At 50.5% G+C, this 16,136-nt stretch overlaps 1 protein-coding gene across 1 annotated transcript; it reads left to right on the top strand.

Annotated features, from left to right (window-relative positions):
- Window positions 1–571: 571 nt before the first annotated feature.
- Window positions 572–15,615, top strand: LOC144740756 (cell adhesion molecule CEACAM3-like). The gene is made up of 8 exons (XM_078623502.1): window positions 572–1,802; window positions 3,097–3,269; window positions 4,325–4,478; window positions 5,440–5,612; window positions 6,376–6,529; window positions 9,236–9,520; window positions 10,442–10,783; window positions 13,488–15,615. Exons 1-8 carry the CDS (start codon window positions 1,754–1,756, stop codon window positions 13,580–13,582), a joined length of 1,425 nt encoding a protein of 474 aa, XP_078479628.1. The 5' UTR covers window positions 572–1,753; the 3' UTR covers window positions 13,583–15,615.
- Window positions 15,616–16,136: the final 521 nt, after the last annotated feature.

Raw genomic sequence — 16,136 nt, 5'->3', positions numbered from 1 at the left:
CGAGGTAGTTAACATCTCCTAGCCACCGTGATGATGATGAGAAAGAGACGCAAACTCCAAATATACAGCAGCAGGCGTCAGGGTCGGGATCATACCCACGACCTCCTGTAGACCAGGCGAGGTAGTTAACATCTCCTAGCCACCGTGATGATGATGAGAGGGAGACACGCAAACTCCAAATATACAGCAGCAGGCGTCAGGGTCTGGATAGAACCCACGACCTCCTGTATACCAGGCGAGGTAGTTAACATCTCCTAGCCACCGTGATGATGATGAGAGAGAGACACGCAAACTCCAAATACACAGCAGCAGGCGTCAGGGTTGGGATCGAACCCACGACCTCCTGTAGACCAGGCGAGGTAGTCAACATCTCCTGGCCAGCATGGCACTCGGTCGTGAGATGGACCCCCACCACCGTCCCACCGCCAGTGAGGTCATCATGACGTCACGGTGCTAGGCTTCGCCCCGCCCACCACGTCACCTGGTCCCTGCGATTGGACATTGAGCCCGGCGGACTTCGTGCCGAGTGGACGTAGGGGTTGGACACACTCTCGCGCGGGCTTTTGCCGTGAGCGCCACTCACGCGACGAGATCTCACGCGGCACCGAAGTGGGAGCGCCACATTCTCCACAACTCGCCTTTAGACAAGGTCACAGGTGTACACACACACACACATACACACGTGTACACATATACACACAGCTGTGCATACATACAGGTGTGTACATACACACGTGTGTACATACACACGTGTGTACATATACACACACACACACAGGTGTACACACACACACACGTGTACATACACACACACAGGTGTACACACACACACACAGGTGTACATACACACACACAGGTGTACACACACACACACAGGTGTACACACACACACAGGTGTACACACACACACACAGGTGTACATACACACACACAGGTGTACACACACACACACAGGTGTACACACACACACACGTGTACATACACACACACAGGTGTACACACACACACAGGTGTACATACACACACACACACAGGTGTACACACACACACACGTGTACATACACACACACAGGTGTACACACACACAGGTGTACATACATACACATACACACGTGTACACATACACGTGTACATACACACACATACACATACACACGTGTACACATACATACGTGTACATACACACACACGTGTACATATACACACATACACAGGTACATATACACACATACACACGTGTACACACACACGTGTACATGCACACACATACACACGTACACATACACACGTGTACATACACACACACGTGTACATACACACACACGTGTACATACACACACACGTGTACATACACACACACGTGTACATATACACACAGGTACATATAGTACGTGCACTGCACGGAAGCGATAGGGGAGCATACACACATTTACGCACATGTGCATACGCAGGATTGTATGCGTGCACAGGTCCTCCTTAACAATTCACACACACCGCACTACACACACACACACACATCTGTACTATATATAGACACAGACACACACACACGCGCACACATCTGTTCACAGGGCAAATGCTTTTACCAAGAACCTAACACCTACACACACGCAACACCTGCACATATATACACACACACACGCACAGGTACACACACGCACAGGTACATACACACACACAGATACATACACACAGAGGTACACACACACACACGTACACAACCTGCACGCACAGGTGAGCTCATCTTGGATCCATGGAGCACACCTGGTTCGTGATACCTTTGGTCTGGGCTACACTCGCAGGTGAGTGATAGAGGGGACAGGCGAGACGCGGTGAGACACGGGTACAGGTGAGGCAGGCAGAGTTGAGGTCAAGGCTAGACAGGTGTGTGGCGAGTTTAACTTACGGGAAATGTTTTATGCCGAACTACAGCACAGTTTCCCCGGATAAGGGAACGTCTGACCTAAGGTCAAGATCTCTCCAGTAGAGGCGACGGGTTTTACTCTGCTGGGTGGGGAGAGTGCGTGGAGGGGAGTAGAGTGAGACGAGAGGCAGGAGAGGAAGTAGAGTGAGTGACTGAGTGGAGGGGAGTAGAGTGAGATGAAAGGGGAGAGGCAGGAGAGTGCGTGGAGGGGAGTGGAGTGAGATGAGAGGGGAGAGGGAGGAGAGTGCGTGGAGGGGAGTGGAGTGAGATGAGAGGGGAGAGACAGGAGAGAGCGCGGAGGGGAGTGAGATGAGAGGGGAGAAGCAGGAGAGTGCGTGGAGGGGAGTGGAGTGAGATGAGAGGGGAGAGGGAGGAGAGTGCGTGGAGGGGAGTGGAGTGAGATGAGAGGGGAGAGGTAGGAGAGTGCGTGGAGGGGAGTGGAGTGAGATGAGAGGGGAGAGACAGGAGAGAGCGCGGAGGGGAGTGAGATGAGAGGGGAGAAGTAGGAGAGTGCGTGGAGGGGAGTGGAGTGAGATGAGAGGGGAGAGGCAGGAGAGTGCGTGGAGGGGAGTGGAGTGAGATGAGAGGGGAGAGGCAGGAGAGTGCGCGGAGGGGAGTGAGATGAGAGGGGAGAAGTAGGAGAGTGCGTGGAGGGGAGTGGAGTGAGATGAGAGGGGAGAGGGAGGAGAGTGCGTGGAGGGGAGTGGAGTGAGATGAGAGGGGAGAGGCAGGAGAGTGCGTGGAGGGGAGTGGAGTGAGATGAGAGGCAGGAGAGTCAGTGGAGTGAGTGAATGAAGGGGAGTGGAGTGAGATGAGAGGCAGGAGAGCGAATACAGTGAGAGACTGAGGGGAGTGGAGTGAGCGAGTGGAGTGGAGTGAGATGAGAGGCAGGAGATCGAGTGGAATGAGTGAGTGGAGGGGGGAGTGGAGTGAGATGAGAGGAGAAAGGCAGGAGAGTGCGTGGAGGGGAGTGGAGTGTGATGAGAGGGGAGAGGTAGGAGAGTGCGTGGAGGGGAGTGGAGTGAGATGAGAGGGGAGTGGAGTGAGATGAGAGGCAGGAGAGCGAGTGAGTGAGTGAGTGAAGGGGAGTGGAGTGAGGGGAGTGGAGTGAGTGGAGTGAGCGAGTGGAGTGAGTGGAGTGGAGTGAGGGGTGCTTCTCTTGTGCTTTGCAGGACCCGTGGCAGGAGTCGTGGTCATTCAGCCGCCCTTCAATCCGATTCAGACCGTGAGCAGGGATGTTCTTTTCAACGTCAGTTACTCCGGGAATGTGACCGACCCACAGATCACGTGGACGTTCAAAAACAACATCGCTCAATGGAAATCCGGCAACTTGAGCAACTTCATCGTGAGTTTACGATTCACACTCTTTGGTTGTTTATATAATTTTTGGGGGTTTTTACCGACGTGGCGAGGACGCCTCGTAAAACGGTGCACGCGAAAGATGAAATCGGCAACCTCTCTGCGTGCCGTTCAGTGCCGGATGAAGCTAAGTCAGAGGTCGCAACCGGGTACCCGATACCCGGCTACCCGTCCCCGGCCGGATACGGGTACCCGTTTGCGACCCTGGTGCGGCTGGATACGGGTATGCCGTGAGTCACTGGTGAGTCACCGTTTGTCACTCATTTCCCAACGTCTTGTCTCTTCTCACAATTCAAGTTCCTAGAATCAACCCACCCGCGCCTGCAACATGGCTTCATTCCAGAGGTCGCAATCAGGTACCCGATACCCGTACCCTACCCGTACCCGGCCGGGTACGGGTAGGGTACTAGTACGGCCGGGTACGGGTACCCGTTTGTGACCCTGGTGCGGCCGGGTACGGGTACGGGTAAGGAATCAAAACCCGTTTGCGACCTTTGAGCTAAGTGCGGGGTCTGTAGCGTTTGCTGTTTTAAATTGACCCTAAAAATAAACTTAACTATTAAAACACATAACTGTTTAACTTGCACATTAAAGTAATTGTTTTGTTTTGCTTTACGGCCAGATAATACAAATCGCGAACCTTAACACCCAGTCGTTCGTTAAAGTCGAAGGCGGTATAGTACTATAGTAATAGAGCAAGTGCAGAATCACTGAATCGGAATTTATAGCTTGAAAGCATTTAGCGTGGGTTCCCTTCATAAGTGCGGGGCCCGTAGCTACTACTACACATGTAGTAGTAGCTACTACATGTGTAGTAGTAGCTACTACATGTGTAGCTACTACATGTGTAGCTACACATGTAGTAGCTACTACACATGTGTACTACATGTGTAGTAGCTGGGCTAACTGAGCGGAGGCTCAGAGGTGTCTGTCCCTGGGGTCAGTGGGTCATCTCTGGGGTCAGTGGGTCATCTCTGGGGTCATCCCTCCGTGGTAACCCCCCCCCCCGCCCCTCCGTTTGCGTTGTCCCGGCTGCCGCAGATTCACTCAGCCTACAAAGGACGCGTTGAGCTGTACTCCAACGGCTCTCTGCTCCTCAAGAACGTGTTGCAGTCCGACGCCGGCTCTTACACCGTCCGCATCTTGGACTTCAACTCGCTGGACGGAGTGGCGGCCGTCCGGCTCGACGTTTACGGTAAGCGACGGGGTCGTGCTGCGCGCACGACGTGGCTGGGAGGGCGGCGAGTTCTAGACAATTTAAGCGGCACAATACAATCCGTGCCCCCCCCCCCCCCCCCCCCCCCGAAAACGTTTGCTTTTAACATCGCGGCCCACCGCGGAGGTGATCCGGTCAGCTGACGGCTGGCTCGCCAACTTTGTACAGCGCGGTGGCGAGGGGATGTTGACTACCTCTACCACGTGTTTTAGAGTATTTGGCGGCGACACATTTCCACGCGATGATGATGATGATAAGCCACCAAATTGAGCTATTATTTGTTGAGTTACCACAGCTCAGTGGGGCCTTACCTCGGACAGTGTGCAATCCCAACATATGCTGGTCTCGGCTGGCAGTTCCAAGTAGAAAGACAGAATTTCCATCATTGCAGGTGTTTGACATTGCGTGGAGGGGAGTAGAGTGAAATGAGAGGGGAGAGGTAGGAGAGTGAGTGGAGGTGAGTAGAGTAAGATGAGAGGTAGGAGAGTGCGTAGAGGGGAGTAGAGTGAGATGAGAGGGGAGAGGTAGGAGAGTGCATGGAGGGGAGTAGAGTGAGATGAGAGGGGAGAGGTAGGAGAGTGCGTGGAGGGGAGTAGAGTGAGATGAGAGGGGAGTAGAGTGAGATGAGAGGGGAGTAGATTGAGATGAGAGGGGAGAGTTAGGAGAGTGCGTGGAGGGGAGTAGAGTGAAATGAGAGGGGAGAAGTAGGAGAGTGCATGGTGGGGAGTAGAGTGAGATGAGAGGGGAGAGGCAGGAGAGTGCGTGGAGGGGAGTGGAGTGAGATGAGAGGGGAGAGGCAGGAGAGTGCGTGGAGGGGAGTGGAGTGAGATGAGAGGGGAGAGGCAGGAGAGTGCGTGGAGGGGAGTGGAGTGAGATGAGAGGGGAGAGGTAGGAGAGTGCATATCTCGCGTGCTTCTCTCCTCGTCGCTTCCTCCCCCAGGGCTTGTGGGAGCAATCAACGTCATTCCAGCGACCTCGAACGTGACCGGGGTGGTTGGCAGTGACGTCCTCTTCAGCATCAACTACGTGGAGAACAATGACGACCCGCAAATCACGTGGACATTCACGTCTCGCATCGCGCAATGGAAATCGAGCAACACGAGCGATAACTCGGTGAGTCTTCGATTTTTTTACTTTTCTTTGTTTACTCTTTGGTTCTTTCGGTAAAGTGACGTATAAAGATAACATAATGAATTAAATACTAGCATACGAAGTTTCGATTGCAACACAAGCAATCATCATCAGGTATAAATGAAATAGAAACACAAATCTGGTATACTTAGAAATGTAATGTAATACAACAGAGAGTCGGATAACATAACAGTCAACACCCTACCTGGTTGATTACGTTCTTCCTGAGAATGCTAAATTTGAGAGAGAGATAAAACACAGAACCAGAGACATATAGACAGACATATAAGCAGACAGATATCACAGAGATAGATAGAGAGAGAACAAACATAGGCACACAGAGAAACCACGCCTCTGTGTCGAGGCCTTAAATAGAGAGAGGGGGTGGGGGCGGAGAGAGTAATTCCTGCAGTCACGAAAGCTCCAAATTAAGTTTTTTTTATTGTTTCTTTATTTTACTTTTAACGCGCATCAGAATGTGTGATCGTCACCGCCACTACCGTAGACCCGCCACTATTCTTGGAAATGTGCGTGACAAGTCACGTGCTGATTCTTAATTTTGCTGAAACCAAAAAAACATTTTGCTCCCGTTTATCTCCAATCCACGTGATCGCTCTACAGTACAGTAGTTACCATATCTTCACAACAGTGGTTTTGAGGCTTTCCTGCGGAAACAAATCGCAAAATGAAATTCCAGCAGCTGCTCATGGGCTCTCCCAAATTGTTTGCGCGTTCTGTGCTGCAGACTCACATTTTCTACCGTAACCGTGTCACGCTGCACTCCAACGGCTCCCTGCTCCTCAAGAACATCACCTTGAGTGACAGCGGCTCTTATGGGGTCGTCTTGGTGGACAACAAACAGCCGGATGGCAGAGCCAGCGTCAAGCTGGACGTATACGGTAAGCAGCGTTTTTCCTTACATCTGTAATAAAGCTCGTTGAGACGACTTCTGGAATCCGTCTTTTATTCAACTTGTATACAGCTTTTCCTTCACGCTGCTGACAGGCAGCATGAGAGGGACAGATAGAGAAAGAGACGCACTGCCACGTGACAACCCGGAGCCCCGCTCCCGCGTGGCCCCCTTCCTCTGTTCGTTCCCGTTCTGACCACGTGTCGTACGTCTCCACCCCTATTTAATACCCGGGTCACGTGGTAAATTTCCCCCAATCCTGGTTAGCCTCCATGGAATATTCTAGGCCCCCTCGTAAGCTGCCGGGACCACGCCCCTGACACATCTCCCCATTGGCTGTGGCCAAAGCCAGCAGAACCAATCCCCTACTTCCAGCTGTCGCCTTTCCATTACGTCAGGGCCACGCCCCTAGGCTTCCCCCCATTGGCTATAGACCAGGACCGGCAGAGCCAATCATCATGACAAGTTGTGATACGTCATTGAGCCGGATATATCCTCACATTACACACTGACGGGAAAGTTCACGGTTGAAACACTCCTCTTCTAGGTGCGAATGTTTTTTTTCTTTCATCGCCGTGATCTTTTGAGGTTCCGGGAGTTTCCATTTGGAGGTTGCTTTTTTGAGTTTCCTCTTCAGGTCCCTCCCCTTAATATTCAAGCCCCGCCCTCTCCCTCGTCAAGCCCTGCCCTTTTCTGTTGAAGCCCCACCCCTTTCTGTTGAAGCCCCACCCCTTTCTGTTGAAGCCCCACCCCTTTCTGTTGAAGCCCCACCCCATTCTGTTGAAGCCCCACTCCTTTCCTCTTCAGACCCCGCACCTTTCCATTCAAACCCCTGCCCTCTTCAGGACCCGCACTCTTCCTGTTTTTCATACCATGATGTCTAAGAATATTCATATGCGGCGGTTGTCATTCTGAACATTTTGACCCTCCAAATGCCAAGACTTGCCGTGAATTAAAACCGCTCAGATTGTGAGTGTGGATTTCCTGCATTGGGCACAGTTGTCGTGGGTATTGTCCACGTAATACACCATCACCACTACTGACCTGGTGTAGCGGCAGCCATGGGTCAACAGGGGCCAACAGCGAGTGCGGCCTGTACCTAGCAACCCCGTTAGGCCAGGGAACCCAGAGGGTGGTTGGGAACTGGAGGTACACACCAAAGGTCGCAAACGGGTTTTGATTCCTTACCCGTACCCGTACCCGGCTGGGTACGGGTACCCGTTCCCTACCCGTACCCTACCCGAAAGGAGTGACAAACGGTTACTCACCAGTGACTCATAGCCTACCCGTACACGTACCCGGCCGCACCAGGGTCACAAACGGCTACCCGTACCCGTACCCAGCCGGGTACGGGTAGCCGGGTATCGGGTAGGGTACGGGTATCGGGTACCTGGTTGCGACCTCTGGTACACACCCCAGGCCCCGAGTGGGGACTGGGGGATTATGCAATATTCCAGGTCCCTCCAGAAGTTTCTAGAGAGTAGGCGTGGCCAGGGACGGAGTGACCCTGGCAACCATATATAAGCCGGGCCTCTGAACGGGTTTGCCAGTCGTCGTCAAGCAGAAGACCCGAAGACTTTACCGAAAAAACCAAAGAGTAATAGAGAGTGGTCCCAGTGATTAGGGCACGCTAGCCCAGAGGCTATACCTCCCCGGGGTATCGGGTGAAGGGGGCCGTTACCCCCTTGTGTCAGGGACCATGTGTTACCGTTGTTATTATTGTTATAAATGAACGTGCTGCCTCCAGAGAAGACTTGTCTCCATCTATACCCACTGCACAGTTAAAACAGCAGCAGTGATGTCCTTCCTCGGCACGCCTTGTTAGTTCAAGGGAGGATTTTTTTTACAGTTCCGTGTCACTGGTTATCTACCCGAGCCATCAAACTTGTTTTACAACTTCTCGCTCGAATGCTACTTAGTGTGCCCCTTTCTGGGTTTCCTCAACCCTCGGAATGCAATGAATACACATATACAAAGTGCTTCAATAAAATGTTAACACTTCCGAGAATTGCCAACGATACCACTATAAATGTGTTTTCGGGCTCTGGAGACCATCTGGAGAGGATTCCAGGCATGTGTTTACAATGATGGCGAACAAGTGTCATCATGTTACAGTGTATCCATTCTTTTTCCATTAAAAACGATAGTCCCATATAAGTATTTTTAAAAAATGTAAGCACCCTGTATATCTAAAAGGACATTATGATACTTAATATACATTTTTGTAAAAATGCATACATACAACAACTTCCTGTCTAGGCCCAACTGCTTCCTGCTTAGGCCCCCACCCATCCCCCTCCTAACCAGATTGAGCTTGTGTTGGAAGTGGTGGGGGTCTTCGGTTAAGCTTGTTAATCAAGATTATCAATAAGGGTGAGATGTAATGTGCGGGACTAAGGGTCTGCAGATGATGCAGGTTTGTTCACTCGGACTTTGGCATCAGCCGTGCTGATGCTGGGAGCCTTAGGCACTGTGGCTGGACGCTCAGCTGTTTCTACGGTTAAGCTTTCCTCGCAGCAAGTTAATGGAGGTAGTTTGAAACAGGGCTCCGGTAGTAAGTAACGGCGGAAGGAGATAAGGGGCTGTAAGAACGTCACAACACGAGCATTGCTTTCGCAGGGCAAGTTTGTGTTGGCCCACGACTTATCCACTGATCTTCCTCCCCCCTCCCCCCACCAACGCAAATTCCACATAGAGGTCATCACGGACACGATACTGCACATTACACCCTCGCAGCTGACGCTGGGAGGCAGCGCAGTTCTGCAGTGCTCGGCAACAAACGTGACCAGTAACACCGGGCTCTCGTTCACCTTCTACAAGTACGATGCTGCCATCGCCACGCTCAAGCCCAACGGAAGTTCGACCAACGTGAACCGCAGCATCAACAACGTTACATATGGAGATCGTGGAAATTACTCCTGCTATGCTGAGAATCCCGTGAGCAATGGAACGAGCGCGTCCGTTCTGCTGGAGCTCGAATGTGAGTAGCGGTGAGAGCCCCTGTGACATTGCTTAAAGTGGTGGCCACGCTTAGGCTGTAAGCAAGCTAAAGCAATAGATTAGGGTCCCTGAAAGTAGGTGGTGGAGGCGGCCTAGCGCAAATCAGTGATAATAATAGTCAGCAAGACCACAGATACTTGCCAAAGCTAGCAAGTCAATTAAATGTCGCCTTCGAAGAAATTCCCTTATGCACATCTAATATTCCCTTCACATCACAAGTTCCCATCCGAACAGCCGAGACCTTAACATCAACCAAACCATACGAAACGAGAAGAATATGAAACCTGAAAATAGCTCACTTCTTATACAATAGTATTGCCATCCGTAAAGAATAAAATAAAGTTCACCATCGAACTTGGCACATTTTTAGCCAATGAAACGACAAGTTATTAGCAATCGCGTAACAAACGGTAATTCGAGAGACAACGTGCACCATTAGTGAAAGATCGATTCCATAGAAATCCCCTTCGTATCTAGACTTCCCCTCGACACCACATTTCCCAGCACCTCCGATAAGCACTGGTTGGCTACGAACGGTGCGAAAGAAGTTGAACATACGCATATATCTTCTTGGTTCTTTCGGTAAAGTCACGTAGAAGGGAAATAATAAAATAATAAAAATAAAACATAATAAAAACTTATTTTATTATGCTTTTTTATTTTATTTTATTGTTTTCCATCTACGCGACTTTACCGAAAGAACCAAGAAGATGAATCGCTGCAGTCACGAAAGCTTTAAATCGAAATTTATACACGTACATGCGTCTACAATTCCCTTTCTCCACACCTCAAAGTCACGTCCGTAACGACCAACAACTTAACAGCCAAACCAAACGAAACAATAACGAGAGCAATTCACTAAAATGGCAGTGACTGATAGCAATATCCCACTTTTCCACAGGCAAAGCCAACGGCAGCAAGGCAACCCTGAGCGTCCCCGCCGTAAACACCTATACTTTCACGCAAGGCGCCGACCTGTTGCTCTCCGTGGACTACGCGTTCCTCGGCAAGGCCTCCGTCCAGTGGACGTTCGGCGGGAAGGCCGTGGCCGGGTGGATCCTGCCGGGGGGCGCAGAGGAGCCGCAGGAGCTCCTTCAAGGGTCCGGCTACGCGGGACGGACGACAGCCTATGCCAACGGGTCGCTGAAAATCAAGTCGATGCAACTCTGGGACCTGGGGAGCTACAATTTCACGGCGGTGCCGTGCCGTGGAGACGCGTCGATTGCAGTTTTCACTCTGGCCAGTAAGGGCACTGCAGGTCGCCATTTTTTTTGAATGGCTGCCATTTTTTTAATGGCCGCCATTTTTTTTTATGGCCGCCATTTTTTTTAAATGGCCGCCATTTTTCTTATGAAGGTTTTATAATTATCTTCCGATGGAGGGTTTTTGCCAGTTCTGTTTGCTTTTGTATATTTCTTTGTCGCGTGTCTAGACACTAGGAGTTTGAAGATAAGCTTCTCTCAGACAAAGTTGATGAAGGTAGCTTAGAAACGGGGGGCTCCTTAAGCTCAGATCACAAGTTCCGGTTGGGGAAAAGACGTTTGATGTGGTAGAGGACTGCATGGAATAATATCACACTCCAAGATCAGCAATCCACTCTCTTTGCCTACATTTGGCTTCCCTACCCTGTCATGTTGCTGCTAAACCAGACTCAAATCCGAAGCCACTCGCGTGATTTGCGTGCATTTCATGAGCACAACTGTGTGTGCACGTCTGTGTATGCATGTTTCGTGAGCTTTGAAACCTGTTTTTTTTAGCAAAGTCCCCATGGACGGTCTCCCAGAGTCTCGAAGAAGACTCTCATCCTGAAAATGTACTTCTCAAACTGAATACTAATTTTTGACACCCCAGTCTTCCGGAGCCAGGTTTTTACCATTTAACGATTTGGATCAAAATGAATGGTTGCCAACTGGCATCTGATCCTGAATGCCGATCTTCCTCTAAGTCAACATCACTCAAGAGTCTGTCGTGTTGACCCAACCATCTGTCAGAACTGAATTTGAGGTAAAGAGGGACTATCTTTGTGTGTACGTGCATGTGTCCGATCCAACACACAACCGGTGTTGCTGTACTAGTGTAGTGGCATAGCGCTGGCTGCTGGCAGAAAAGGGGATCTGCGGCGTACGGCAGTCCTGACATCAGCAGGCCACGTGATATACACGAGAGGGAGATCTAGGGGAAAGATCACAGAAGAGGCACTCCAGGAACCAGAGGTCGCAAACGGGTTTTGATTCCTTACCCGTACCCGTACCCAGCCGCACCAGGGCCGCAAACGGGTACCCGTACCCTACCCGATATCCGGCTACCCGTACCCGGCCGGATACGGGTAGGGTACGGGTATCGGGTACCCGATTGCGACCTCTGGGATGAAGCCATGTTGCAGGCACGGGTGGGACGATTCTAGGAACTTGAATTGTGAGAAGAGACAAGACGTTGGGAAATGAGTGACAAACGGTGACTCACCAGTGACTCACGGCCTACCCGTATCCGTACCCGGCTGCACCAGGGTCGCAAACGGCTACCCGTACCCGGCCGGGTATGGGTAGCCGGGTATCGGGTAGGGTACGGGTATCGGGTACCCGATTGCGACCTCTGCCAGGAACCTGCTAGTAGGTTCCGGAAAGGGGGCATGGCCGGGGGCGGAGCCAGGCCACGCTGACAGTATAAGAGGGGACCCTGTGGGGGACCTCAGGGCTGTTGTTGGAGTGGGATTCCCATTGTGCTGCTGAAGTCCATCGTCGCCATTCTTCTCGTCGTCGTCGTCTCCGTCTCTACCATCTCGGGGCGCCGCTGGTCAGACAGCCGACCAACTGTCCTGGCTGAGTAAAATAATAAAAATCAAACATAAAATAATTCTCACGACATTTTGGCCACAACGCAAGCAGCCGTCCTCAGGTGAAGAACAGGTCTGTTGGAAAGACAGCTTCTGAATGAACACCACCAAGCTTGGCAACGTATATTTAAGCTGGGTTAGAGGAGGACAGCGCCTTGGCAAAGGAATTTCTTCACCTGAGGACGGCTGCTTGCGTTGTGGCCGAAACGTCGTGAGAATTCATTTATTATGTTTTATTTTTACTATTTAATAATTTCCCTTCTACGCGACTTTACCGAAAGAACCAAGAAGATGAATCCCTGCAGTCACGAAAGCTTTAAATCGAAATTTATGTCCTGGCTGAGTAGCGTCGCCGATAACAGACGGACTAAACATTAAGTGCGTTGATCCCGATGGTGCTCGTTGATAAAGAAGTGCCTCCAAGTCTTATCGTCTCCGAGTTAGTCGCTACACTAGTAACGCTTTTGCACGTTCTGTTTACGTGACAAACCTTAATAACTTGCTGTTGTCGGGTGGTGGCGGGTTTAATGACGCATTTATATATTTACGCGATCTAACCCAAACAAAACTGTGTTATGAAGGACCTTCATGTTGGCGGGCAGACCCAATTAAACCTGCATGGCCAGGGATCAGTGATCCCTTGTTCACCTCCGGGTGCGACAGGGAAGTCCTCTGGCTCTTACCACTGACACATTTTTTCGACCACGCAGTCTTGATGTTCCTTCTGTGGCTGCACCAGCGCTGAGATTTTTTTTCCTCTTTCCAAGAAAGAGCAGGAGATTCATCTTCTTGGTTCTTTCGGTAAAGTCACGTAGAATGGAAATAATAAAATAATAAAAAATAAAACATAATAAAATAATTCTCACGACGTTTCGGCCACAACGCAAGCAGCCGTCCTCAGGTGAAGACCAGGTCTGTCCCCGACAAACTTTACCGAAAGAACCAAGAAGATGAATCCCTGCAGTCACGAAAGCTTTAAATCGAAAACAAGAGCAGGAGACGTCGCTGGCTGCTGCTGAACCTGGAGCCCGCCCCAGAGTGGTGGCGCCTAATAATGTGTGTCCGTGTGTGTGTGTGCGCGCGCGCGTATGTGCCTATTTTTCCCACACCGCAGAGACCAGTTCGCTGGCATCCCACTGCCTGGTCAGCAAAAGTGAAGCGGTGACGGTGGCTGTGGGGCTGCTGCTGCCGCTGCTGCTGCTCTCCTAGCCACCCTGAGGTCCAAGAGGCAAGAGGAAGTCATCGTCCAAAGCTCCCACCGCACCATATACTACCGCGTCACCGCAATATATACCCACACATGCCTTGCTCAGGGTGACTTGCTCCCCTCATCGTTCTTCCCGTGCCCAGTAGTTCGCGTCTTAGGGTCGGCTCTTTGTGCCTAATATTCCACCCTCCGTCCCCCCCCCCCCCCCCCCCCCCCCTCAGTGGTGTGTGTAACTCATTGCGGTTGGCCCAGGGAACCTTTTCTCAAATGAGTACCTGGTGCGATGTGTAAACATCGCCACTGGGGAGACAAAGGCGGTCGGGCGTGGTGCTGGCCACCCACCCCCTCGTGCGCCGTTCCGGCCTTCATAGGTGCTGTTGCTACTCGCTAACAGCACTTGCCCCGACAGTCTGTTGCAGCCTATACGGGGGATCTTTGTCTTTGGCTGTTCGTTCCGGCTTTCATAGGTGCTGTTGCTACTCGCTAACAGCACTTGCCCCGACAGTCTGTTGCACGCTATACGGGGTGGGTCTTTGTCTTTTTGTTATTCGTTGAGACTAATTCTGATTTCGCAATCGATTTGTTTTAAAACTCTTATAACAGTTTCATTTCATTTGCCAGTGGTTCACTTGAAATGTTGTTTTAATACACTTCACCTATCTCCGTCGAGGGGTGAGAGGGGCCAGCTAATGTTGATATTTACGTTTTACTTCATAATGATCTTTGGACTTTGCGATGTCTCTCTCTGTCTCCCCCCGTGGTCGCGTGGATTGTTTTCACATCCGCATTTTGAAACATGCGTTGGAATTAATTGGGATTTATTTTGGCTGGTGATATGAATGTCCAAATTGTAAGGCCACTTTGTTGAGCTGTTTTGATTTCGATTTAAAGTTTTCGTGACTGCAGGGATTCGTATTCTTGGTTCTTTCGGTAAAGTCACGTAGAAGGGAAATAATAAAATAATACAAATAAAACAATAAAATTCTCCATTCTGGCGAATTGCCCGATGATGTTGGATGCAATTACCAGCGAAACGTGGTACTACTCAAAAATTGTAAATGTTGTGGTTTCACGCTTCAACACACCGGTGGGCTAAAGTAGTAAACTATTTGTCTTTTGTCAACGTGACACTTTTTTACTGATTGGCCGTGTCGGGTGGTGGAGGATTACGACACATTTATAAATAACGCGATCTAACCCAAAAATCGTTGATTGTGAATAATATTCGTCGCGAAAGCCTGCTACGTGTTAAACTAATAAAATTCTCACGACGTTTCGATTGCAACACAAGCAATCGTCATCAGGTGTGAAAACCACAGCAAGAAAATGTTTAAAAAAGTGGCGTTTTTAAATCCTTTATATTAAGTTCGCTTGCTTGCTTAGGACCGTGCAAATCTTTCGGTCGTTTTTTAACCCACTTCCCGTGATCCAATCGAGCTGACATTTTGCACACAGACTCGTTGTGCGTGACAATGCATTTTCGTGAAAAACAATTTCCAAAATTTTACACTGTTTAGGGAAAAATAAATACATATGTAATTACCAATTGTTTAATGCTGCCAGACAATCATCTGACCCATAGGTGGCAGCCATCTCAAGCCAGAGGACGAGAGGACTCTAGCCGCCCCGATGCCACGCATATAAAGGATTTATAGTGAAAAACTTTGTTTTTACGGGTTTACTTGTTCTTAACGTCAGCACCACGGACAGCAACTGGCGGTTTTTCAGACGGACGAGTCCATCTATGCTCGGAACGGAGGAGGGGAGAGAGAAAGAGAATGGCCAGGCCTCTTCTGAATAGCTCAGTGGGGCTTATTCCTGGTATGATGGGGATGGTGTAGTGTTGCATTTGTATGTGTGTTGGGTGACTTGTTTACCGTTCTTTTACCTTACACTCCTATCGTGTTTTTGTAGCTGTGTGTTGTTGTAACGTTCGGACCTCATGTGCCTCTACTGGACTATCTGTGAAAAAAAGAGCTTTATAGATTATCGGATTTCTCCTGCAGTATAAATAAAATATTATCATTCTGATGTAGCGATGTTCTTCTAGTCGTTGTTCTTAACTCGAGACTCACCACGCCTCTTACTCCCTACGCCCCACACACAATGGTGAAGCGATGTCTGTATAGTTGTTCTTAACATGACGCTCACCACGTCTCTTACCCCTACGCCCCACACACAATGGTGCAGCGATGTATTTGATGAGTGGGAAAGGTGGGTGGTCGAGTGGGTGGGTGAGCGAGTGGATGAGTGAGTGGGCGGGTGGGTGGGTGAGTGGGTAAGTAGGTGAGCGAGTAGGTGAGTGGGCGGGTGGGTGGGTGGGTGAGTGGGTGAGTGTGTGGGTGAGGGGATGAGCGAGTCGGTGAGTGGGCGGGTGGGTGTGTGGGTGAGTAGGTGAGGGAGTAGATGAGTGGGCGGGTGGGCAGGTGGGTGGGTGAGTGGGTGAGTAGGTGAGGGAGTAGATGAGTGGGCGGGTGGGTGGGTGTGTGGGTGAGTGAGTAGGTGGGCAGGTGGGTGAGCGAGTAGATAGGTGGGCGGGTGGGTGGGTGTGTGGGT

The sequence above is a fragment of the Lampetra planeri genome, unplaced genomic scaffold (assembly GCF_965212315.1).
Source record: "Lampetra planeri unplaced genomic scaffold, kcLamPlan1.2.h2 scaffold_286, whole genome shotgun sequence".
Lineage (NCBI taxonomy): Eukaryota > Metazoa > Chordata > Hyperoartia > Petromyzontiformes > Petromyzontidae > Lampetra > Lampetra planeri.
This window is presented reverse-complemented; position numbering and strand designations above follow the sequence as displayed.